This window comes from Nematostella vectensis, chromosome 1 (genome assembly GCF_932526225.1).
Source record: "Nematostella vectensis chromosome 1, jaNemVect1.1, whole genome shotgun sequence".
NCBI lineage: Eukaryota > Metazoa > Cnidaria > Anthozoa > Actiniaria > Edwardsiidae > Nematostella > Nematostella vectensis.
In genome coordinates, this window is record NC_064034.1 from 15,804,792 (window position 1) to 15,823,054 (window position 18,263).

Here is an 18,263-nt window from a genome sequence, read left to right on the forward strand (position 1 = left end):
TACTCATGTGACTTCTCGAATTTACTAGTGACGTAATGTTAAAAACACGGATAAACAAAGCGAGTCTCTAGGCCACGACGAATCCATTGTTTCCTCTGGGCGCGGCGGTACTTGTCACGTTTCGCTGTCGTTATTCTATCGGGTGTCAAATTAGATCCAATACCGGAAACTATAAGCTTTCTACGATAAAATGTCCAAATTCAAACTGCAGAGGGATAAGAACTGGCGTTTTTCTCTTCCAAACTCACGTATCGTCTTTCAGGGTCTTTCATTCCGTCGACTTCTTAGCAACCATCAGTTCTGCATAATGTCTCGAATAGCCTACAGTAGATCTTACATTCGGTTTCTCATATTTATTATCGTTTGAACACTGTTTTCATCATCACACATCACGCACAGACAAATACAAGTGTGAGCTCTACGTGGTATGAATTCTAAACGTGAAATTTACGATACGGGCCGCATTAAACGACCTTGGCTTTTCAGTATTATCAGTAACCCGTGTGTTATCAAGACTCATTGGTTTACTCTTTCAATTTAAATTTCGAACTAAGCCTTGCAGGCATGTAGACAAAAGGTTCAGCGGGAACCGGAAATAATACTTAGGAGAAACGGAAATGTGACGTTAATGTATGTGTGTGAATCTACGTCATCATGGCTTGGACTTTGAATGTGTGTGGAACTCGTGTTAACAGCCTTTGTGCAACGACTGGTGGTATATAGAAATATAACACGTGCAAGCAGATAATGGTATTATTATTATGGTGTCAGCACGTTGTTAATAAAAAAATAGTTGTACGGTATCATCTGAACATGAAATATTTGTTTTCAAGCCGAGATGGGAAAGGCGCGAAAAATCAACTTCCGGTTGACGCGCGTGTTATACTTGTATTTTGGCGGGAAACAAGCCGGCATCATCTTGTTTCGAAAAGGAAGAGGACAAAGAGGGATTTTTTTATCTTCTCGGGCATATTTACACCCTCCTGCGTTGTATTTTTAGATCCGAACATTTTTGCATGCAGTTATTTAAGGGGAGTTGTTCTTTTCTTCTTTATTCTTCTTCTTGAGAATGTCAATCAGTGTTCCTGGATCTGCGGGATCCCGACGAAGCGGTTATTTTCAAAATTCAAAGCAACCTAGTTCCAACATCACTCCGTCGAATACCGCAAGGAACAGAGCTTTCAATTCAGGGAACCAAGAAGGCTCAACTTGGTCTTCATTTGTGACTGGGAAAGCTTCCACTTCAAAAAGACCTCTTTCATGTTCGACTAGTGCACCAGGGTCATCCAGAAAGAGGACGCTTGCTTATTCCTCTTCTTCTGTGCCGTCTAAAGCGAGTTCTCCATCCTCCTGTACAGACAAAGAGGAGACAGATGAAAGCATTTGTGAAGAAGATATCACTTCTCATAGGGAAAACATTGCGTTTGACGAGAGCGATGAAGAAACAAATATTAAGGTGATATGTTTTAAGGTCAAAATGAAGTCCTTCATCTGGGGCAAAGGAAGGGCCCTTGTACCATCTTACCACGATAAAACTTTTGCTTTCAGCCAAATCATAAATAAAGCCAAAGTCCCCACACATACACATAGAGCTGTCAACCCAGGGGGGGGGGAACTCTGATAAAAACAGACAGGAGTGGTCGTCGGCAAAATCAATTTTAACTCTATGGAATAGCACTTTGGGTGTGGTCAACATAGCAAATTGGGTGTGATAGAAGGAAATTAAATCCCAAGAGATACCAGAATCAGAAAAACTGTAAACACCTACTAAGGAATAGCAGTTGGTAGAAATTTTAAAATAAGTGAAATAGTAAGAGAAATAATACTAATAGTGCTAAATTGCGTCTCAGACAATAATGTGCACCGTATGGAGTGGAAGCAAGCTTGGGGTAGCATACTATGATACTTTTTCTTCCAAATTGCACTTAATGATGGATATTGTAGAGACAAGTGACTTCCAGTTTCTCAAGCGAGGTAATTAAGGAAAACGCATACCACAAAATGTCTAGAGAAAGCTAAAAAAACTCTCTAGATTTCATAGGGACCATCCAAATTTGAAATTATAATAATCTAAATTCCTGATGCAACCACTATCAGAACAGAAAATTTCCTGGGGTATTATTACAGTCTTTTGCATTGAAATAAAACTCTAAGCATTACATATTTCCTCCATTTTTTAGAATCAATATATGATACTTATTGAGACATACATGCAGTGAAGACATGATGTTGTCTCCTTTATTTTAGTGCAAGAACAGATAAACCCAGATATCATTGTCACTAGCTCTAAACAAGAAGAGAGATTTATAGCTGTTTTACAAGGCAAAGGTACAATTTCCCCATTTTTAAAATTTTCTACTAGTCTCAGGTTTCTCTCCTTAGGAAAATTTGCACAATGTATCATTATTACAGTTATTTTTCAGATAGTTAATTAATACAGTACAAGCTTTTTAATTCCCTATCTGATCTTAAGAACAATCAATCTTTGTTTGATATAGAATTTAAAGTTGGGGTGGTGATGAATAAAGGTCAAGATTTTTCGATTTGTGAAATTTCAATACCTAAGAAATTAAAAATCTGAGATCAAGATTTCCATCTTTAAAATCTTATTTAAGAAGTTGCCAAGCTTGACTTTATAAGTATTTTCCTTGGGACTTATTGAAAAAAGTAAAGAAAATTAAAAAAAAAAGTATATGTTGATTGTTCCCATTTCTCAGTTTGTTATATAATTTTACAGAAGGGGAGAACAATGATGAACAACTGTGTCAACAAACAGATGTGGAAGTACTTCCTGCCATTGACTTTAGTAAGTTGTACTATGCCCCCCCCCCCCCCCCCCCCCCAAACATCATTGGGGACACAGGCCGTCGCGGAGATTAGGCACACAGGGAGCGCATGAAAAAGAAAGTGGAGTGAAAGACACCCATGGTAACTGCTCTGTAAAAGCTATTTCTAAATACTGAAGCAAACTCGCTCTCTGATTGGTCTCATTGTAATGAAATTAAAATCCACCTAAACTACTTTTTCGATCGGAATTATTTTGTGCATCAAAGGTAAAAATAAACAGTTCAAGTAAAATCCCTCAAACTTGACTCAATCCTTGAATTATCTAGCCTTTCAATAGAATTTTCCCAATATTGTTTGTTATATTTAGCATATAGTTTTGCTTTTCCCTCTTCATATGTAAATTACAAGACTGTATTTACTGTTTCTGTCAATAAGTGATGGTGCTAATTGGAAAAAAAGGTTTCAGTGCAGTTGCTGCCTAGGGCATATTTCTCTCCTCTTTCTTTCTCTCTTGCTCCCTGTGTGCCTGATCCGAATTTGAATATCTGTCAACCCCAGAAAATTGCAAGGCTTGAGAATTTTTTGGGGAGGGGTGGGGTATATCATTTTTTTGGGGGAGGGGTGGGTATACCTTTCCTGCACAAATACACTTAAATAGATCTCACAAGGCTGTTAAATAAATTGCCCTACAAAAGGGAATTATTGTTTTAATATTTTTTATAATTATTTGAATAGAAAATATGCAAAATGTTGATTTCCTATAGAATAATTTTTCTAATTCCATAAAAATAATTAAAAAGCGGAGATTTGGTGTTTAATGCTGGGGATGGGGGGAGAAGTGGTAAAAAATCTTGAGACTCCCGCCTAATGCGGGCGAGTTGACAGGTATATGGGATTGATGAAATTTTGCACTGTAGGTCCATTATTGTTCCCCTCCCCCTCATTCCTTACAAGCAGGTTCTGACTGTACCCACTGTGATATTGAGTGTACATCTACAGCTGTGGATGCTTGCAAGAGGAGGATCATAGCATTAAATGGTCTTCCTGGAATGCCACAGCACTTTACAGACATGGAGCGGACAATATACATGACCTCACTAGTGCCATTTGATAATGTCAATATGGTATGTTATGGTAAACGGTAAACCTGCAGGCAATATTTCCCTGATACTCAATAATACCACTGTAAATAAAATTGACACTGTAAAAACCTGTGTATGAGAACCAAGCTACTGTAGGATTTATACAGTATATGCAGAGTATGGTTCTTATTTGTTTTGATGGTAAATAACAGATAGTTGCCTATATTTAAAGTTTAAATTAAAATGCTTTTTTTCCCTTGACCTACATAATTTGATATTATACCTCCATGTCTGCCTTTTTTTGCATTTATAGCATTTAAATTTTTGACTTGCAAAGTACTGTAACATATTTAAATACTAAATTTAAATACTCGATTTTTACAATATATGTAAAAACCTTTTTTTGATGTGATGGGGGCGGGCCCTGGGGGAATCTCGATAAAAGTAGACAGAAGTGATCATCCAATCTTTTAGGGTATAAAATTCTACCAACTTCTATCCCTTAGGGGGGTTGTCAACGATTCTTCTAATCTTATCCTTAAGGGGGTTTCACAAACCAAAATTTAAATTAGAAAAGCGAGCTCATCAGCAAGGCCCAATTAAGGAAAAAATGTCTAGTTAGAAATGCATAGAATGCCAGGAAGTATGGCTTGTTTGCACTTGTGAGTGCAGGCATTTAACTTCCAAACAATTCATGAAAAGGCTGTCAGAAAGTTTGTACTCCAGGTACATATTATAGGCATACATATATTTAGCTTCTAGTGTGCAGGCTTTTGCTTGTACTATAGGTACTCTGATAAGTCAAAGTGCTTGCACACCTATAGTAGTGCTCTCACACCTTTATCAGCTCTTTATTTATTTTTTATATATTTGACTTCAACATAAAAAAACAACACAAAACCACAAAAATGAAACACAGGCCAGGGAGCCACTACAGACTTGGCCAATTACAGTAATCCCCTCACTTTAAAACATACATAAATTAAGTTATAGCAGCACGTGGGCCCAAGGATGAGACCACGCGCTTCAATGCACTTTGGGCACACGGACTATGGGGTCCTTGGATCCTCCGAATTAAAAACATAAGAAAGTGCATCTGTATAATAACTCATCAACATGCGTCTAAACGAGCTAAGTGTGACATTTTGATGTCTAAGATTTCCTGGCAAGGAGTTTGCGAGCAGCACGTACAAAAAAGAACGTTAATATGTTAGATCGTTAAAAAATCCTGAGAATACACAGAAAGCTTTGTTTCCATTTCACTTGTAGGTTCGTGCAGCAGGGGCTTTGTTGAAGTATTTGGAGAAGAAGCGATTTGGACAGGAGCTTGAAGACCCTGATGTACATGTACCAATACTAGACCTTGTGGTCTTTTCTATGTGAGTTTGTACTTTTGTTTCTATCCATGATTATGCAATAGCTTTTCTGCCTGTCCTTGTTCACATCTGGAAGCATGGAAACAGTTCCGTGATCTTAACGCTTTCAGTGCGGCCAAAAACAAAATTAACAAAAAAAATTGAGAAGTTGAGTATGGAAATGTATTTATTATTTATTGTGGTTTATTATATTCTTTCACAGTGATGACATGGTCATTGTGGACGATAACACCTATAGGTTGGTATCCTAGGAATATATTGCTGATCGCTTCTCGTTTTTTATATCGGAGCTTGGGGTTACGCACTGTTTACTCTGGTTTAATAACAATCCTGTCAAATAATAAAATATTTCCAGGCATATCCCATTTCATTAATTTCATCATATTATATATTAAGCGGTGTTCTTGGATGCCGTGATGAATGCTTTTGAAATTGCTGTTTAAGCCACAGAAGCATGATACAGATTTGTTTAAAGTGCTCTTCAGATCTTCCAAAAGGAATCCCACCCCTCTGTGTACAAGTCTGGGACCAGCTCTAAGGAAGGTCTTTCTCTATTCGGTAAGCCACCAACCTCGCCTACGGACGAGATGGCCGTTCTCGCTTTCTGATTTGTATTTCTTGGTAGGTGTACTAAACAGGACTCGCTCAGCGCTAGGAAGCAGATTACTAAGGTGAGAACATTTTCCATTTTTATTTTTTATCACCCCCTTCAAAGAAATTGTCTATATAGCGGCGTCATCGACCTCGTGACCACAATTACTCTACAAGGCAATATGACAGGTTGTATAAAAAAGTGGTAGTACTATAGTCTGGTAGTAATATTACTTGTATGGGTGTCTTAATCTCAGCTAATCACTCTTTGAATGCTAAACCCTGGTTTCCATATAATCACTACCGATCCCCACCAATCGCCTAGATAGAACGCTGATCTAATCTCGGTGATTGCTGGTGTTATTACATGGAAACCAAGCTTACGATCTCCACCAATCGTCGAGAAAGATCAGTGTTCTATCTCGGCAATTGGTAGCGATCTGAGGCGAACGCATGCTAAACATAACATTATTCAAAAAACCATGCTTGTGACTAGTAGGAATGTTACAGTTTGGAAATAAGAAAGCTACAACATTAACAATATGTTGTATCCCACTTATCACAGAATGTGGTTTCTTCGCCCTACTCGTGACATACTGGTTCTCACCGAGAGGCAAAAGGCGATCACATTTTTCACTACACCCCGGAATATAGATCTTATTGCATCCCTTCAAGACTGCCTAAAAAATGTAAAGAATGTATCGGTAAGATTGACTTGACAGTTTTACAAAGTAAATCGAATAAACCAATAAGGATACGAGAAGCGTACGATCTGAATGACATTAACAGATCTTCACTAGCTCGCCAGTAAGGCAAAAACGATGCTTGATTCCACACTAACGCTGACATCCAGTGCCAATCAAAAGGTCGAGGTTGGGTAGGTGTTGGCTTTGAAATCATGTTACAAGATATAAGAGATGTAGCTCTGATGACTTATACATAATATGAGGCGGTGTATGTACGTCTTTCTACAGCGTATACTTGTCAGGATGAAAACAGCTCAAGCTTCAATAACAGACTGGCAAGCTCTATACAAGGTGAGGAAATCTGGGGTTAGGGAAGGCATAATCTCGACTAAAATTTTGACAACTTCTTAGATCGCAATTCTCTAAGAAATAATTTTGAATTATTAAATGCGTTTATATTGCCCAGACTGTCTATAACGCTATGTACATCGCCGATCTGTGCAGAACAATCCCCTCGGAGATCGCCATAGCGAAAAAGGTGAGCCATACCTCGTGCTTGCTAGGGGGTCAAATGCGATGATGCTTACGGTATCTTTTTTTAATGCAGATTACTGTTCTTGTTACGCAAGACCTTCACAACATCGCCAGTCTGATCAATACTATTGTAAGTATTGTAAGCGACGTTATTAAAGGGGGGGGGGCGTGTATTTTTTTGTGAGACGGTAACTCACACATTTCAGGAAAAAAACACGAAACATGATTGGGTATTTTCTCCCTTGAACACGATATGATATTTTTGGACGCAATATTACGGTATTTTGACGCGATAGTACGGTATTTACGATATTGCAGTGTTGGAGGGTCCCCTTTAGAGACAGTGAAATTGAATTTCTTTGTTCTAGATTGACTTTGATGACTCAACGGAGCAGAACCGGTTCGTTGTCAAACCTGGAGTTGACCCCGCCCTGGATGAACGTGAGTGTTTCTTTGTTTTCTTGAAGAGATAAATATATACACAAAATAGCCATTTCCATTACGATGTTGAGTACAGTTCTCTATGAAATCTTGGCAACTACTAAAACCGCCTTCTAGGACCATCAATCGGTCTTGAATTCTAAACTAACACTTTGTGTCCTCTGAAAGACTTGTCAACACTTAAGTTTGTATTGTATGATCGGTTGACCAATCAGAAGGACACAAAGTACAATTATCTCAAAATTCATAGGCTGATTGTCAGAAGTTAGAAGGCTGTTTTTGCATTTGCAAAGATTTCGCAAAAAAAACCCCACAGTAATGACAATAGCTATAGCGATGATACAAGATAAAATAATAAAAGTGACCTAATGTGTTTATTTTTATGATGGATGTTTTTCTCAAGGTAAAAGAACGTACAACGGTCTTCCTGACTTCATGACAAAAGTCGCACGCAAGGAGCTCAATAAACTCAATCCATCTATTGTTGAATGCAATGTCATCTACTTACCACAGGTATGAGCCGCTCCTCGTCCCCTCTTCTTCAAGCTAAAGTAGCTAAACTATCAAATCCTCCACGCTCTCATCTAGCAACCCTGTATGTTTATTAGGTGACTTTAAGGTGTGGATTATATATCATATTATGGACAGTGATATACTGGACACCAGTAATTCGTCTTTACAAAGACTCTGATGCCGGCTTGTTTGACGAATCTTTGTGCCGGAGAAAATTCAACACAAATTATATGTACATTTCAGTAGCGAAATAAATCCACTTAAGTCATAAAGACGGCCCATAAAGACGGCTCTCGTGTATGTAAAATAGTATTTTCTTAAATGATATCTGAATATATAGATAACCAAAACAACAGTGGCGCACGGTGAGTCGCCTTGCATAGAGACCCTGGCCTTAGCGTTTGGCGTGACTAACTATGGTCAATCTTGTAATACTTTCGCTAATGGGTTATGTATCCCTGGATTGGTTGTAGCTGTCACCCAGGCTCTGGGCCTCGATAAACCGTCCACATACCCATGTATGTATATTGTTTTCTTTAGCTGGGATACCTTTTAGCTGTTCCGCGTACCACTGAGATGAAGGAGGAAAAGGATTTTGAGATGGATGGATTAGACTTTGTGGTATGTGTACCGCTAACGAACTTAAAAAAAAAAAATCAGAAAAATCTCCATTGCTCTCCCCCATGCAATGCATTGAAAAACTCTATAGAGTAGAATAAGAAGCCCATTATTTACGTGCAGAAATTCGGGGCTCCCCTAATGGAATTCCCTCCGCGGGAGGCATGTGTATCTTCCCTGGCATTGCATACTTATGAATTATCTTTCCTGTACTTTATTTTTAGTTTCTTTCGAACAACATGGTGTATTACAAGAGCGCAAGCACAAGAGGTATATAAAAAGTATTGTGTGTTAATTTTTTGTTGTTAATGTGAAAATTAATCGGATAACTGCAATGTTTCAGAACTCGACTCTCTCCTGGGTGATACGCAGTGCGAGATAACAGGTAGTTGAATTACATAGATCTGGTTATATGAACTGTGAGATTCTGTAAGGTAACGATGATGGCCTTTTTGCGTCTGGAGATCACGAGACAGCGATAATGCATCGACTGCAAAGCACCATCCTAGAGCGCACAAAGGTCTTGCTGGATGTCATGGAATGCACTGCTGAGCTCGACTGGTTAGTATGAACAGGGGTAAATGCTACCCCAATACAATTGTATTTGAAAAAACAACGGTCTATCTCCAAGAAAATATCTAAATATCTAAATAATTATGCTCGTTTGAAGTCGAATTTTCTATTAACGGTATTTGATGGGAAGTATTTCTATTAATAGCTTGAATTAACCTATGGAAATGTCGAATTGGGTTCATTGTGACTCGATATCTTGCGCGAGCGTTAAATGGCAGCGTGATTGGCGTTCTATGATGATGCGATGGCGATTAAAAAGAAAATGATGATGCTAAACACGTTTCTGCTGCAAAAAGAAATTGCTAAATAGCTCATAATTGTGTTGATATTTTCAGCCTGATCTCTCTAGCAGTGTCTGCCCGCGAGAATAATTACGTTTGTCCGGAGATAACTACAAAATCCATCCTGCATATTACTGGAGGAATGTAAGTTTTCTTCGAATAAACCTGCTGTCTTACCTATCTTTCTTGTACGAATTCAGGCTTCGATACCTGTTCTTACTGTATTTCACCTATGTCGCCAGGCATCCGTTACAAGAGCTTTGCGTGAGCCAGTTTGTACCGAACGATACTGCAATCAATGAGGACAGTGGTAGGGTGGTAATACTAACGGGACCCAACGCCAGTGGAAAAAGTGTCTACTTGAAGCAAGTGAGTTGCTATTGTTTCTAATGATACTGTGGGTATGACTAGGCCAAAGGATTACGGTTAATGATGTTGATTACAATAACAAGAGTAGAGTAGTGGCTGTGAAATTGATGGCGTTGATACCTAGAAGAAGACGTGGAGATGGTTTGCTGGGGGGGGGGGGGGGGGGGGCGAGATTTCGATGACCATGACCATATTAATGATGATACTGGCGATGATTATAATGATCATGATTAACTTATTGTATTGGTTAAAATGATGACGACCGTCTATCTTGCTGTTGGTAATGAAGGTGATGATGATGATGTTATGATCATGATGGTGATGACATGATGGTGGTGGAAGCGATGTTGATAAATATGATCATTATATACATACCGAGGTTAACGCCCCAAAAACCATTGTGATAAAACTAGGTTTTTCGCGCTAGAGAAGCCAGCTGATTGGTCGTACGATTTTTTTCCACTAGTGCAAAACGCTTTGTATTCAATTTTCACAGTAAAATTTCATTCTCTCGCTCAATGGAGCTCAAGAACAAAAGTAACATGCAAAATGAAATGTTTTATATCTGAAAGTTAAATCTCGTTATGTATATAATAAATTAGTTATTTCACGGTTAGTTCGCTTTTATACTCGCTGTGTGAAACAAACGCACTCGCTGCGCTCGTTCGATTGTTAAACATAACTTGTGAATAAAAATCGTACGCGCTCACCAACCGTGAAGTAACCTATAATTACGCTGGTTATGCCTATTTCGTTGTTGGGTGATGCTGATGGTTTAAATGATGTGACGATTATGACGGTGATGTCAATAACGATGGTGGCAGGGATGGTGTTGCTAGGTGACGCGTTATGCTATTGGTAATGATGATGGCGACGACAACAATGATGATGCTGGTGAAGATGATAATTAAGACGATGTGAGGATCGTTATGTGGAAAATGACGATGTGCGATCTTTATCCTCGCTGGTGATTATGATAATGATAACAATGATAATGCAATGATTATAATGGTGACGATAACGATGATGAGAACGATGTTGATGTTATTGTTTGATAATGACGCTAATGCCGATGTTTATTTTATTGATTGTGAAGATTATGATGATTATGCGATGATCATGGTGATAATGACGTTTTTCGTGTTGTTGATTATGATGGTGTGGATGTTGTGAATGATTTGGATGTACTACAGAGTGCAGACATGTCTTGCCAAAGTCCATATAACTATGAGTGTCGTTTCGTATAGGTAGGACTGATCGTTTTCCTGGCGCATATCGGCAGCTTTGTTCCTGCTGAATCAGCAATCATCGGAGTCACAGACCGCCTGTTTACCCGAATACACACGCGTGAGACCGTTTCTGTCGGATTATCTACCTTCATGATTGACCTTAATCAGGTAAGAAGAAATAATCGTTTTGACATAATATAGTCACTTATAGGTATTTTCTCTATTTTGTTCGCTTCACACCGTTCTCAAAGATAGATCTAGTCGTCTTGGCTTCCCGGTAATCCAAATAACTCTTGTTCTGAAAGCATACGGTCAACTGGGTGGTTTTCAGTTATTTTCCACATCGACAGTAATTCAAAAAGCGGGGGACAATTTCCTAAAATAACTCGAAGACAATGTCCTAAAATAACTCTTCAAAACTTGACAGCAAGTAGTAAAATTCTTGCCCTACAACATTTTAGACCAGATTTAACCATCTTCATCACCTTTATTAAGTAATTATTTTGTTATTAATGTCGCTGTTATCGCTATGTTCGTTGCGCTCTCTATAAATCATGATCCTAAGACGCTGATCGCCGCCGCTTTTTATTCAGGTTGCCTCAGCCATTCAGTCTGCCACTGATAAGTCACTCGTGCTAATAGATGAATTTGGCAAAGGCACTGCTACAGTAAGTAAGACTAGCATCTCAAGGTGATGCTTTCTTATAATTGACCTTTTCACGGTTTGAAATTCAATACTTGGGTGGCCTATGGTTTTACAACAAAGCCAGACTCAAACTGGCGGGAATGCTATGATAAGTATTATAAATAAATGTTGCAAAATGTTGCTATTTTGTATATTCTGTTGTTTACTTCATTTCGGCGAGAAGAAGGAACGCGCACGCTCGGTTGAGCCTCTCTTTGGTGTAGAACTACAGGCCTCCCAAGAATTGTAGCGTTAACTGCGAAACAGTCTATTAGAATCTACAATGGCCCGTTATATCACCTCGAGTCCATTGACCATCAGTAGCTTGAGCATCTGCCAGGTTTGCGTCTATTTTGTCCTTCACAATTCATAATAGGTATTAAGGGGAACTAACATATTTTAAAAAGAAAAGGATAATCGAATTTATCCAAAATCGTATGACCAGGTTCAATTCATTATTTGAATTTACCAGAATTCATTTACAATTGCACGACGATGTGTTTCGTTAAAATCAAAAGTTGACTGACGGAAGTGTAAAGCGCTTTCATCTTTTTAGGAATCGATCGCGAGTTCTTAGAATACTCGACAGCGCAGTAGTCTGTTTATCTTCATAGGTAGATGGGCTTTCATTGTTATGTGCAACTTTGCGCCATTGGCTGGCCTCTAGCAGCAAGTGCCCAAAGACACTTGTTTCAACGCACTTCCACAGCCTCATCAGACAAAAGCTTCTTCCGGATATCCCCATTTTGAGGTTTCAGGTCAGTACTTGTCACAGTTATAGACTAAAGAAAGATAATATTTAGTTTATGAGTTGGCGACAGAGGATGACTGAGGGTGGTGTCCTTACATATTCCACACAATTGATGACATAAAACAGGGCATTTTTCGAGAAAAACCGAATTTAAACGAAAATAAAAAGTTGAAGACATTAGAGCATTTTCTAGAAACGGTTAAGTAAGAGTTTTCTCTAATTATTTACATGACACGTCTGAGGTTGTTTTGGGTAAGACAAACAGAGGGGAGTCAAACGAGCGATCCTGCGAGGGAATTTGAGTCTTTCACTTCTTTTAGATCCATAATAAAAAAGGGAGTGTCTATGCAACCCGATCCAGGTAGGGGTTTACCTATTGTAGTTGAGTTTAATATCGACTATAGATTCAGTATAAAATAAAGAACACGTGAACATTGCCACATTTACAGGACCTGAAAAGACACCAAAACTAAATGTATCAATCTTGTATTTAGACTACTGAGGTGATTCAAGACGGCAAAGAGTTGGTTTTCCTGTACCACTTGGTAGATGGACACGCAAAGACTAGCTATGCTTCACACATTGCCGCGCTTGCAGGAATGCCGGAACACCTGGTCAAGAGAGGGACAGAGGCAAGAAATCATTCTATTCCAGAATTTGCTCTAAGACTGCAGACTAGTTATATTAGCGTTTTTGGCCATCTGTTTTATTTATTAATAGGTTCTTTTTTCATATTAGATAAAAGCACTTTTTACCAGGTAAGCAGGTGTATAAGGTGTTTTTGCACAACCTTAAGTTGAGCAATAGCTTGTGCTAATGTGAACCATGGAACCAAACCCTATTCCCCTTGCTCAAAATCTTGCTATAAACGGTCTTCCAGTAGTAGCTAATATGCTTGGTTCCGTCAGGTGTCGGAGCTTGTGCGATGCAACGAGCCAGTTCAAAGGATTGACAGTATAAGCTCTGAAACACAGCAAAAGAGGTAACGGTCTCACAGTCTATTTATCGCTTAGGTCCATTTTCTATGCAATTCATTTGTAATCTACTTGTAAGGAGGCAATAGAGCCACCTCAAATTTAGGTCTTAGCAATCAACTGATTGAAAATTCAGGGCGGTCAGTACAAAGATAGTTTCCTAATGTCCCTAATGCAGTCGTTCTGACCTCTGTCACACTATGCGTTTGAGCTCAAGCGCAAAGTGTGACAGAGGTCAGAACCTCAAACGTAATCATCATGAACCGCTGACCATCATGGCGGCCAGTCACGTCTCCCTGAGCTCTGTCATCATTTTGTTAGCTATACGATCCTTGCTACTTTCTGCTCAGCCACCTATTGCTAATCGCAATGGCAAAGAGACGTCATTCTATATATGGAGATTTTGCAAAGTGGGTTTCTCTAGTAGGCCTGATTTCGGGAATCAACATCATTCCCTGTTTCGTCCAAGACGAGACTTCACCAGACCAAACTGCTACCTCGTTGGGCTTCTGCTTCTCTGCGGAGATGTTGCATCCCATCCTGGTTCACGGGCGTTCTCTAAAGGGAAAAGTAATTGCTGTACCACCGTGAAATGCTTGTATATGAATTCTAGGAGCGTCGCTAAAAAACGGAGCGAACTCCAAGCACTTTCCATTGGCAAGGACTTAATATTATGTGTGGAGTCTTGGCTGAATCCAAATTATCTGGACTGCGAATTATTCCCTAGTTCCGCGGACTACACCATCCACAGACGGGACAGACAGTCCCGTAGAGGAGGAGGAGTGTTCCTGGCGGTCAAAAACAGTATCGTGAGCCTCCGTCGATGTGATTTAGAAACCGACGCTGAACTTTTAGCATGCGAGCTCCGTCCTAACTCACGACGCAAGATTCTGGCTATCATTTATTACCGACCGCAGGACACTGACCTAGAGTATCTACTAAAACAACTCAAGAAAACTCTGCGCCTAGCTTCTAAAGCGAAATACGATCAGTTAATAGTGATTGGCGACTTCAATCTCTCTGAGATCGACTGGACGACAGGAGCCGCTAAAACCGGCGATTGCCTCAGAAACTACCTCTGCAAAATTATAAAGGATAACTATTTATGGCAGCTTATTGATTTTCCAACAAGGGGAAGGAACATTCTCGATTTAATTTTGACGAGTATCCCATCCAAATTTCATCACATACACGGATTCGATGACATTATTTCTACCGACCACGAGTTGATCAGTTTCGAACTAGACTTGAATATCTCTAAAAAAACAAAGACCAAACGCGTTGTGTACAACTTCAAGCGTGCAGACTGGACGGGACTTAATGAGTCGCTGAAGAACATCCCGTGGGACCTGTGTTTCTCTCAAAGCGATAACATCGATTCATCACTCGCTAATTGGACTGATCTATTTCTCGCCGCTGTTAACGAGCATATTCCAAAATCCAAACCAAGGAATGTGAGCGATTACCCGTGGATAGATCACGAACTGCGTTCTTTGCTCAAAAAGAAGGATGCGCAGCGTAAAAAAGCTAACAAAACCGGATCACTGGCTGCCGAAAGAAAATACAATGAGCTTCGACGCGCTGCGAAACAAATGCTTTCCAAAAAGAAAAAAGAGCACGCCGAAAAACTAAAATCTGTTATATCCGACAACCACTTCTAACAAGCCTTCGCCGAATTTTTTTCGCGATGGCCACGCCTTCGTTACAGATACCAAGAACATGGCTAACCTGTTAAACAGACATTTTCACCACATATTCAGTCCATCCGCCAGCGAGGAATTGGTTAGGGCCTAGCCTACCAACCGTGAGCCCGTTTTGGGTCTGGGCTCTATCCAACTCACTGTCCCTGAAGTACTGGATGTCTTACGAAATCTTGACTCCCATAAAGCCTGTGGAACGGATCAAATCCCTGGTATTCTGCTGAAAAACACCGCTCATCAAATCGCACCATCGTTATGTCGGTTGTTTAATCTGTCGCTGTCTCTTGGATCCGTTCCCGCGCTTTGGAAGGACGAAAATGTCACACCTGTGTTCAAGAAGGATGACCCCACCCTGGCAGAAAACTACAGGCCTATCTCTCTTCTGTGTATCCTGTCAAAAGTCCTTGAACGCTGCGTCTTCAAGCGCTGCTTCAACTTCATTTCCCCCCATATTTACCAGCTTCAACACGGATTCCTTAAGGGAAAATCCACCGTGACGCAACTTGTTGAAGTCTATAATGACATCGTAGACAGACTAGCAGGGGGGCAGGACATTGATGTCATTCACCTAGACCTTTCCAAGGCCTTTGACAAGGTCTCTCATCATCTGCTTATTTCCAAGCTGCAGCAGTATGGAGTCACGGGTTCTCTGCTGAAATGGTTTGTGTCCTACCTAACGGGAAGGAGGCAGCGTGTTGTCCTCGATGGTGCGTCCTCCTCTTGGCTGCCAGTGACCTCAGGGGTCCCACAAGGATCTATCCTTGGGCCCCTGTTGTTCCTAGTATATGCCAACGATATGCCTAACTACGTGCAGCAAGGCTCAAACATCGCTCTTTATGCTGATGATTCTAAGCTCTACCGCTCTATAGACACTGCAAGTTCTTCAACCTCGTTGCAGGCTGACCTTGACTCCCTGTACAGCTGGAGTCTAGAGCACGGCATGGAGTTTATTGCATCTAAGTGCAAAGTGGTGCACATGTCAAAGAAGCGTTCTACCAAGCGTCCTCCGTACCCTTACCAACTATGCGGTCGCACCCTGGATCCAGGAGCGCAGGTGACTGACCTCGGCGTTACAATTACTAACGATCTGTCTTGGGGTCCTCACATCGAGCCTATGTGCGCAAAAGCAAACAGGGTGCTTGGACTAGTGAAGCGGGTCTGTTCTGACATCCTCGACCCAACTACAAGACAGCTGCTGTACTGCACCCTTGTTAGGCCCCACCTGGAGTATGCTTCTTGCATTTGGTCGCCTTCGACAGGCAAGCACAAAGCTCTGATTGAGAACGTCCAGCGTCGAGCATCCAAGTTTATTTTGAACTATCCCGCCGATGTTTCATACACAGAAAGGCTGAAAACTCTTAAGCTCCTCCCATTAGAATATCGAAGAGACATAACCGATCTAGTTCTGTTATTTAAAATAAAAAATGGTGACGTGAGCATTAGTTTAGCTAGCCTTCTCTCTCCAGCCACGTCCCGATACAATACTTGAAATTACCATCCTAACAATTACCGCCTTTTTTCCACTCACAACCAAAATTATTACAGGAATTCGTATTTCCCTAGAACTGTCAAACTTTGGAATAGTCTTCCTTCACTTATGAAATCTTGCACTACGCTTTCGTCTTTCAGGTATCAGCTGACAACTCACTATTTAGAGAAACTTGCCTTTTACCAACCTCCATAATTTCATAGATCTTAAATTTATGTAATTCAATTTTTATTTTCGTTTTAGAATTCTATTGTTTGTAATTTGTTGGGAAAGAATTTCAATTGGGGCTTACGCCCTGTTTTCTTCTCCCGTCACATTGTTTCTTATTTTCTTTATTTTGTTTATTTCCTATTGTAAACCGTAGTATTTTTTTTTGTGTGTGACAAAGCCAATAAACTAAACTAATTTCGAAACTGTTTATTACCAGCCAAGAAAACAAGAATCAGGCCGAAATTCGGTTTAGAAGGAGCGCATTTATAAGGACCCAGAGTTTAATGAGCTGAATAAAAATATGTGTTCTTGTTAGGCGGGCTTTTACTGTAATACAGCAAACGTTCGCACACGACTTGTTTCTCTTCCGCGTTTAGTCAGAAACTGATTACATAATATTTGAACTGCAGGTTTGCCGCCATCGTTAATGGCTTCCTTTCTCTGGATCTCGAGAGAGACAACCTCCATGGGTTTCTCGCAGATTTTGTCACTCCTGTCAGCGAAGAACGATGATGTCATCACCCATTGGTCACCAAGCCCCACCCCGAGTGGGGCTTTTTCATTAAAAAAACAAAACAATAATAAAAAAAAAATTGAAAAGCTCATATTTTTCATTTTTTTTATTTTTCATTAAAAAAAAAAACAATAATAAAAAAATTGAAAAGCTCATATTATAGAGGTTTAACGGGAAAATTTTGGGGGGGAAAGCTCATATTATAGAGGTTCCACGGGTTTATTTGTTTATTTTTTATTCCATCGAACAGCAATGATTTCATTAGGAAAATGTAAATTGATTGTGACTATTTTAAAGATGATGACGAGGAACTAGGATAACATTCTGAATCTACTTATAATCAGCGTACCTCTGTAACTTACAGCTAGATTAGTGATTAAACCATACAGAATACTAAAAATGTTGAAATGGTTAAAATCACCGTAAAACTTTCCAATGAATTATTTTCAGTGAAACGCCTCGGGCCATACTAGCATTTCGGAAGCAAATGGGCGACTCGCACTACGAAATCACGTGACATTTTGGGTGGCAAACTTTCGCGCGTCGTTCCCTGGCGTGGTGGCCTCTACCATTTCTGTGTTTATTTTGGCTTGAATTTGCCACTCAAAAAGTCACGTGACTTCTTGGTGCAAGTCGTCTATTCAGGCCAAATTCCAAAACTGGTGTCTGCCTGGGTGTCCTTTTAGGCCCAGAAATAGATAGGGGCCAGCAGGATACGTTCGCTCCAGGTAACATGCTCCCAAACCCCCTATGAATTTTTGGTTTCACTTTCCAAATTAGTGTCTCGAGAAAATGCGACATGAAAATTCAGTCTAGTATTCTTTGTGTTTGCGTTTTTACCTTCTTTTCACGAGCCTGCC

General features: G+C 39.9%; 1 protein-coding gene across 3 annotated transcripts; it reads left to right on the plus strand.

The window, feature by feature from the left end:
- The first annotated feature begins 11 nt into the window (after positions 1-11).
- LOC5521020 (mutS protein homolog 5) lies at positions 12-17,803 on the plus strand. Of its 3 annotated transcripts, XM_048731930.1 has the most exons (28): positions 12-1,456; positions 1,851-1,974; positions 2,248-2,328; positions 2,738-2,806; positions 3,787-3,911; positions 5,139-5,248; positions 5,448-5,483; positions 5,721-5,803; positions 5,871-5,916; positions 6,402-6,540; positions 6,811-6,873; positions 6,989-7,060; positions 7,130-7,186; positions 7,425-7,497; positions 7,901-8,010; positions 8,551-8,631; positions 8,853-8,898; positions 8,972-9,013; positions 9,093-9,189; positions 9,537-9,626; positions 9,725-9,851; positions 11,099-11,248; positions 11,674-11,748; positions 12,380-12,523; positions 13,011-13,148; positions 13,425-13,498; positions 13,918-14,154; positions 14,312-14,426. In XM_048731930.1, exons 1-28 carry the CDS (start codon positions 1,070-1,072, stop codon positions 14,322-14,324), a joined length of 2,889 nt encoding a protein of 962 aa, XP_048587887.1. In that variant the 5' UTR covers positions 12-1,069; the 3' UTR covers positions 14,325-14,426. The 3 variants fall into 3 exon arrangements, with proteins under 3 accessions (XP_048587887.1, XP_032221965.2, XP_048587888.1); XM_032366074.2 differs by lacking the exons at positions 13,918-14,154; positions 14,312-14,426 and adding an exon at positions 17,300-17,803; XM_048731931.1 differs by lacking the exons at positions 13,011-13,148; positions 13,425-13,498; positions 13,918-14,154; positions 14,312-14,426 and having other exon boundaries at positions 12,363-12,501.
- Positions 17,804-18,263: the final 460 nt, after the last annotated feature.